A 7,782-nucleotide genomic window follows, 5' to 3' on the forward strand; every position below is an offset into this window, starting at 1 on the left:
GCCCAGACTTGCCTCATCTAATTTTTCTTCACCAACACCCTCTCCTCATTTGTTTTCCGGGGCCATTGCACGGGCTGTAAGCCAACCCTGGCTAACCCACTAACCTTAGCATGAATACCGTTAGCATGGACCATTGATAATGGCTAATGCTGCAGGTGATGATATATCCAAAAAAATAATAAAGGCCCATTATATTTTGTTATCCTTAAATAAGGGTCGAAATCGACTTTATGATTTTATTGTATTGTATTGAGCTTCCGAGATGCAGTAGGATGCTTTTCTAATTGAGTCATTGTCAAATCATAGTCAAAGACGAGTTTATTTGAAAATTATTGAAACATGCTTGAATAAAGTGCTATATTCAAGGTTGCCACTACCGTTTCCAATTTTCACTATTAAAATTTTTATCCAATACGTATATTGGCAAAATATGGAATAAAATATATGAAGTCAAACTAGTCACCGCGCCATCTATTAGATTACGTAATAAATTTTGATCTTATTTTTTCTTTCCAAATGCTAGTAATCATTATTTTATATGATAAACTGAGCTCATTTATGAAAAATTATTAATATTATTTAAAAAATGAAATATATTTATATAAGTAATCAAATCAAATCTTGTAAAGCTTATTGTTACAAATGGATAGGAACTAAATGAAATTATGTTTCTATTAGCTTTTGCCCTTCCGCAAGGATAACCAAAACAGTTTTGACATTTGTCAATTTCAGGTCAATTGTCAAATTGCGGAAAATTTGTTTATTGTAAAAATTTTGTATTAAAGAAAATTTATTAACTTAAAAAGAATGAGGCGACGGGCAGGTGTTGGAGCTATACAAAAACAACGATTAGAACAAGAGAAATACAGAGAAAAAGGTTCAGAAATCCAAGAGAATCAGTTTCAACAGATGTCAAAACAACTAGATGTGTTTAGAGAGAATTTAGAAGAATTTGCATTGAAACACAAAAACGAGATAAAGAAAAACGCTCAGTTTAGAAGACAATTCCAGGAGATGTGTGCGGCAATTGGTGTGGATCCTTTGGCATCGGGGAAAGGATTTTGGTCCGTTTTAGGTAGATTTTTTCAGTTGATGAATGCAACTTCATCATCTAATTTTACAACTGTAAGCTAACATGCAATGTGCAAATGGTAATAATAAAGTATCATAATTTAGTAATGTATTATTTATTTACATTACAGGAATTGGTGACTTCTATTATGAATTAGGGGTGCAAATAGTTGAAGTATGTTTGGCAACAAACTACAAAAATGGAGGACTCATTACCCTGGACGAGCTACGTACGAGACTCATAGCAGCCAGGGGAAAAGCTAAGAAACATCAGGAGATCACCAATGAGGATTTGTTGGCTGCAGTGAAGAAACTAAGGATATTTGGAAATGGGTAATCCAATTTTACTATGTAACTAATATAGTTACATAGTCATCATCATCATCATCATCATCATCATCATCAATATGTTTTGGATGTTTGTTAAAGTAAACACAGAAACAGTTGAACAGGTTTGGATAAAATGATACACACAGTAGGTCATGGTATATTGCAACCACAAATGTGTCCCGGATTAACACATAGGCTATTTCTTATCTTGGTCATTCGTTCCTATGGGAAATTAAGTGTTATTTTTTTTTAATAATTCTTCTAATAGATGGCAGTAGGGATGGCTACACTAGTGTATCATAATGATGACTCGATTACTTTACCCCATAAGTGTTTTCAGTTAATCTTTAAGCTAATACAATGACTGTGAAGATTAATTTGTTTGGTGTTTTTATGGAACTATAGAATTGGTATATTTTTGGCCTATGTTTATTCTGTAAAAATGTATTATGAATGGTTACTGTAAATTTTTTTTACAAAAATCAATATTCACATTGGTGTGGATGTAACCAAAACTTATTGCTATAGTGTTCACTAGATTTACTAAACCTTCAATTACTTTTTAATTACCTTCTATCTTAATGCCCTATATCCTATTAAATTTTATTTCACATAAGGACCCTTTTTATCTAATTCAAGTTACTTGTTATGCCTAAATATATTTACAGGTTTACAGTTGTTCCCATAGGCAAAGGCAAATGGTTGGTTCAGTCAGTGCCCGGAGAGCTGAACCTGGATCAAACATTGGTGCTACAGAAGGCAAGTTCACTGGGCACAGCTTGGGTTTCATTGAGCATCCTTACTGGAGATTTAGGGTAAGTCAATATGGCAAATTTTCATACTATAATCAGTTATACAACCCTACAAGAGATCCGATACCTAGGGATTTTTGTTTATAATGGATGTGTACAACTCGGATTATTCTAAGAATAGACCTGAATTTTAAAAACTGGATTTCTCTTTCAAAAGGCTAAAAAAGAAATTTGCTACCCAGTGGTTACTAATCACTTTAGTCATTGTATGTATGTAGTCATGTATTTGTAAAGTGGCGGTGTTTAGACATGTTATTTTTATTTTAATAAAGTTGTTCCTTCGTGATTGCTATAATTATTGATGTATTCTTTTGCCATTTTTCAGTTGGAATGAAACACGAGCTCAAAATGCATTAAACCACATGGTGAAAGAAGGTTTAGCATGGGTGGATACTCAAGATGCCAATGAGACATTATATTGGTTCCCAAGCATGTTTGCTGAATGTGTATCAGCATAAGAGCAACTTTATTTCTGAAGAATAAGGTACAATATACAATTTTGTGATAATATATGTGTGTAACAAATCATATTTGTAATAATCAAATAATGAAATTAAAATAAATATTTATTTGTTACTATAATCTTTTAATATTGCACAAGTTCCTTAATAATAAGTATATCTTTTATATTTATTTATTATGTTGGTGCTACATAAGTAGAATAAAAAGTGCCACCTTCACCAATGTAGGTTAGTTATTATTTCTATTTATTTTTTTATTATACTACAAACATTATCTTAATAATTGTTGGAATATAATCATTAACAATATTTTTCAAATCATTAGTATTTTATTATTTAAAATGTGCAGGGCAAAGTGACCTCACTGCACCTGATGGTAAGTGGAGTGGGGTCCAATAGAATATTGACTGACGAGAGATGATTAGCCCTTGACAGCAGACACAATTATGTCGGCCTGTTAGAACCTGATATTCATAGTCTGATCCTGGAACGCGTCACACTTACGTGGGCCACTATTGCGGCTTTTAACACCTTGTCTGTATTAATATTTATTTTGTGTGCCTGCCCTGGGAAAAAAGTTCCTGTATAGTTTCTGATACTGATGATATGCAATATATTATTTTGTTTGGACTACACATGGCTAGCGAAAGTATATTAGCTGCTTGTACTATCTTCAGGACTATTGCTATGTGGAAGGTTTAACTTTCTTCTTAATTCATTGTTTTCCTTTTGTAAATCTTTTAGTCTCTTCTTTAGTTTATCCGACATTTCTAAGTAAGATTCCTTCCACCTGTAAATTATTTGAAATTAGATATCTTTTACTATGTTTATTATAATAACAAATAAAAAATATACAATACTTTTTGCTAAGTTCTATTTGATTTTCTAAATGTTTATTTAATTCAATAAGTTCCTCTTCTTTAGATGACACTATCCTGTAAAACAAATATTAGTTTGTAAGTATTATAGGCTTATTTAACTTAATTTAAACTCAATGTTGCAAGAAATAGATTTTGTTTTTAGTAAGCATTTCTTCATAAATAATATCAATGGCACCCAAAGTCAAGAACAACAAAGAACTAAACAATAAAGATAAAATTTACTTCTGATTTAATTCTGTTCGTGACGCTAGCATGTTTTGCAACTTGTTAACCATTTGATGTGTCTCCTCTAGTGACTTCTGAAGATGTTCTACTTGGACCCTGTAAAAAAATAAAACAAAACCTAGGGTAGCAAAATTGCAAAATAAATTATTACTTTATGTGTTTAAACATCTTTTTTACAATCATTAATTTTTTAACTTTATGGTATTATATAGCCTATAATAATAGCACCTAGAGATCTAAATTAACTTATAAATCACATGGAAAAATTAGGATATGTTTTTTGTGTGCCTTTGATTTCTATATAGTGACATCTAGTGACAACTTTTAGAGGTTTTTCTTTTTAATGGTTTATGATGGCATTATAGGATTAACGCGTAACATATAATATTCTGGATAATCTTACTTTAATTCCTCACATTGAGTTTTCAACAAACCCTCTTCCCAATCTCTTCGTTTGACTTCTCTGGAGTATATATCTTGGATCCTTTGAATGTCGATTGCGAGGCATTGCTTCTCGCACACGAGTTGGATGTTCCTTCTCTCTGATGACACCTCAAACGTAAAAAATATTGATAATTTAATGCAGTAGAAAAGTAAAATATTGCAAATATAAATGAAATATTTTAATGAAACTAACTTCTATTTTATAAAATATTACATCAAGAATCTATGCGATGTCCATATCTTTTAGCGAAGTTTTCCAACTTATAATTGCTAATTTAAATATTATTTTCTAATATTATGGTTAAAATTTATTCTTACCAACTCTTGAAACATCGCTTCTAGCCGTTTTTCTGCAACAGCTAATTTTGGATCCAAAGATTTTAAATTTTCCTTATGTTGCTTCATAAAACTTTCGTTTGTCTCCTGAAGTATTTTATTTTCTCTGCAAAGTTTAAATAGAGTTTGAATAAGTTTTGAATAGACATTATATAATAATTAAATACCCAAAGTAACCAACCGCAAAGCTTTGTTAAGCAAAAGTCCCTTTTCTACTAACTCTGTGTCTAGATTTCTTATATGTACTAGCATGTCTGCTATTTTTTCGTTATATTTCTCTTTCACTTCATCCATTTCTTTTCGGCAACTAGACTCCATATCACGTCTTACATTTGATAATGTGTGCTTTAATTGTACTAGTTCCGCTAAAAAGTAAAAATGCTGTTAATAAATGAAGTCAAAATAATATTGCCCTGTCTAAATACTTTATAATATTCTAAGTGATTAGATAGTTAAATTTCGAGCACTCCTGATTGGAGTGATTACCCAAAAGATTTTTAACAATTAATTGTCCAGAAAACTTACATGTAAGCTCTTGTACAGTTTTGTACATTTGATTTTTTTGTACAACTACTGAATCATAGAGTTGCAAAGCTTCAGCTACCTGTAATTTCAAAAATGATATGAAACCATTTCCATTAAGAACTTTATTTAATTTTTCATTGAGCACATTCTAGAAATGTACACAAATTGTGTCCTAATCAACGTTACTCACTTTTGATTTAGCTTCTGATTCTTTCTTCAGCCGATCTGCACACTCCTTTTGACTTAGACCTAATTGATTTTTTAAATCTTCATTGCGTTTTTTCTCGACGCTCAGATTAATCTTGTATTCTTCTAGAGTTTTCATTGAATCGTTTAATTTTTGTTCAATTTCTTTACCGCGTTCTCTGTAAGATGCTGCTTGTTTTTCTTCTTTTTTCATATCATTTTCTAATGCGTTATGTTTAGTTTTCAGCTCTTTGTATTTAGTTTCTAATTCTATGTAATCTGTTAACGCAGTTTCTAATTTTAATTCTAGTTCCTTATTTTCTTCACTGATATTATTCTGTAAAGAGTATTCAATTTATTTTTATGTATTAAAAGAATCCTAGTTTCTAATTCAATACGGTTAAAACCATTTTTTACCTGTGGGCTCCTGTTATCATAGCATTGATATGCTTTTAACTCTGTTTCTAATGCATCAATCGTCTTTTGTGATGTTTGCCATAATATATGCAACGAATCCCTCTCCTGAAATAATATAATTGATATTTGCGAATATTCTAAGATAAAATGCTCTAACAGTAAAGGGTTACGCTATAACATGGATGAAGTCAAGATTCCTAACCCACGTTAGAGTGGGATTTCGACACAGAGACAAAGACCTTAATTAGCAGAGCAACTTGTCGCCTCAAATCGTCGGCTTCCTTGCCCTGTTCATCGTTATTCTGGGTCTGTCTCTCATTCTCCAACTTCTCTTTCAGTAGTATCGCCACCTTCTGCGACAGCTGTTGGTTGTCTGCTATCAACATTCTTATTTCTTCTTCTACCTCGACCTGATTTTGCTGTAACAATATATTTTTAATATAATTTTAAGCTGTAGGTATGTTGTAGATTTGTTTTGAGACCAGCTCATTGGTGTTAGAACGAATGTTACTGAATACCAACGTAAGTAACGGCTTATGTGTGATCACAATTATTGTAAGTCATAATATTATATCTGTTTCTCTATAAGGTTTCTCAACTGAGAACTTGAACAAATTTTACGAAAGGTGTCTGGGAACAGAATTTAGATGACGAAATAGGGTTACTATAAGTACCATGAATTGTTATATCTAATATTACCCTATAAAATTCGAGTTCAGTTTGAAGAGCATTCAATGTCGAAGACTCCATAATAAACTCGACATGGATATTATGCACTAAAACTTATTCTCTATACTTTTTGAAACTCTAGAAAATGTACGACTTAGAAGAGGAATGCAGAATCAATTATTAAAGTAAGATCTAAACGTGTGAGATATTGTATCACTGATCACTCGTGTTTTTGTTTACATTTCGCGCCCTGCAAAAGTCACTTCCGTTGCTAGGGAACGTAACTTTTTAAATAATGGTCATAGACTAATATATAATACTGGAAATAGACTGGCAACTCTCAGTTTGAAATTTCATAACGTTGAGCGACATCTGGACGCCATACAGGGAAATAAAATAAATATACCTATGCATGTATATGCATATATAGGTTTCTAACTTTCAAAATAATATATTTAATTCTATGTCGACCCATCGGTAGAAAAAGTCGTAATTGTAAAACACTGGTTCTTAGTAACAATTTTTGGAATATAATATGCTGTTATGTAAACAACAAATTAGGAATTTGTTTTATTAAGTGTCAGAATCAGTGTTTTGCAGATAAACTTTGTTCTACGTATGGGTCGAAATGTAATGGTTTGACCCAATTCAAAGATAAATAATACAATAGTATATTTTAAACTAATTTATTTCTTTTACACATTTATTAATACATTGTCTGATGTTCCGGGACATTATGTAAAATGTTTTACAAACAACACTACACTGATATAAATAGTTCAAATTTCTTATAGAGAGCCTATCTAATGTATGTCACTGACACTTACACAAACACAGTCAATAGGTATTTCTTAAATACGAAAGAACTGAAGCTCAATTCAACGTAAATATACAACAAAAAACAAAAATCACAAGAAAATGCGCACGAGTATACAAATTTACCGACAGAAAAATATCTTATGACGTTTACTAGAAGTTGCTATTGTTTGTTAGCAGTAAACTACTATAAAATACTAAAAATATTGCTATTCGTCCAAATTTATTTTAAAATTATAAGTATTGTAGATAATTTTTATAGGAAGTAATAAAATTTATTTTTAAAGCATAACTGCTTGTTTAGTTGTAGCTTAAATAAAAAAAAAATACCAGAATTATCAAAATTTATACGTACTAAAAGTAACATATAATGAACTAGTCACACTGAGAAAACATATTAAGAAATTAGTGCCATGTATAGGGGAGAGATGGCGCTTATTCTAAAAAAAATAATTAGTTCGAAGTTACCAGGGCATGATAATGGTCCTGAGTACAATTTTTGAGTATGGTTTTTTTCGCTATTGTGCAAAAATATTTGCGGTCTAGTTTAATATAGATTTCATTATAATATTTATATGTGTATTATAATGCCTTTTTTATGTAATAATA

At 30.9% G+C, this 7,782-nt stretch overlaps 2 protein-coding genes across 3 annotated transcripts; one reads left to right on the top strand and one right to left on the bottom strand.

The window, feature by feature from the left end:
- The first annotated feature begins 712 nt into the window (after positions 1-712).
- On the top strand, positions 713-2,790 carry LOC115449672 (vacuolar-sorting protein SNF8). Its single transcript, XM_030177549.2, has 4 exons — positions 713-1,075; positions 1,203-1,404; positions 2,070-2,216; positions 2,539-2,790. The coding sequence occupies exons 1-4, from the start codon at positions 808-810 to the stop codon at positions 2,669-2,671; spliced, it is 750 nt and encodes a 249-aa protein (XP_030033409.1). The 5' UTR covers positions 713-807; the 3' UTR covers positions 2,672-2,790.
- LOC115449678 (rho-associated protein kinase 2-like) lies at positions 2,766-7,662 on the bottom strand. 2 transcript variants are annotated; one of them, XM_037447699.1, is made up of 11 exons: positions 7,185-7,662; positions 5,928-6,107; positions 5,689-5,793; positions 5,276-5,608; positions 5,086-5,164; positions 4,742-4,925; positions 4,543-4,666; positions 4,184-4,332; positions 3,778-3,876; positions 3,535-3,609; positions 2,766-3,464 (listed from the first exon to the last, which is right to left on the bottom strand). In XM_037447699.1, exons 2-11 carry the CDS (start codon positions 6,072-6,074, stop codon positions 3,329-3,331), a joined length of 1,431 nt encoding a protein of 476 aa, XP_037303596.1. In that variant the 5' UTR covers positions 6,075-6,107; positions 7,185-7,662; the 3' UTR covers positions 2,766-3,328. The 2 variants fall into 2 exon arrangements, with proteins under 2 accessions (XP_037303596.1, XP_030033413.2); XM_030177553.2 differs by lacking the exon at positions 7,185-7,662 and adding an exon at positions 6,388-6,626.
- Between the last annotated feature and the right edge of the window lie 120 nt (positions 7,663-7,782).

Source organism: Manduca sexta, chromosome 7 (assembly GCF_014839805.1).
Source record: "Manduca sexta isolate Smith_Timp_Sample1 chromosome 7, JHU_Msex_v1.0, whole genome shotgun sequence".
NCBI classification, from domain to species: domain Eukaryota; kingdom Metazoa; phylum Arthropoda; class Insecta; order Lepidoptera; family Sphingidae; genus Manduca; species Manduca sexta.

Excerpts from the sequence above, each read along its gene's own strand:
- LOC115449678 (XM_030177553.2), bottom strand. The coding sequence starts at position 6,438 with ATGGAGTCTTCGACATTGAATGCTCTTCAAACTGAACTCGAATTTTAT. Across the intron at positions 4,333-4,542 it reads AAGCGATGTTTCAAGAGTTG|GTGTCATCAGAGAGAAGGAA; the intron begins GTAAGAATAAAT and ends TTTACGTTTGAG. Across the intron at positions 3,610-3,777 it reads CGAACAGAATTAAATCAGAA|GATAGTGTCATCTAAAGAAG; the intron begins GTAAATTTTATC and ends TTTGTTTTACAG.
- LOC115449672 (XM_030177549.2), top strand. The coding sequence starts at position 808 with ATGAGGCGACGGGCAGGTGTTGGAGCTATACAAAAACAACGATTAGAA. Across the intron at positions 1,405-2,069 it reads CTAAGGATATTTGGAAATGG|GTTTACAGTTGTTCCCATAG; the intron begins GTAATCCAATTT and ends ATATATTTACAG. Across the intron at positions 2,217-2,538 it reads ATCCTTACTGGAGATTTAGG|TTGGAATGAAACACGAGCTC; the intron begins GTAAGTCAATAT and ends GCCATTTTTCAG.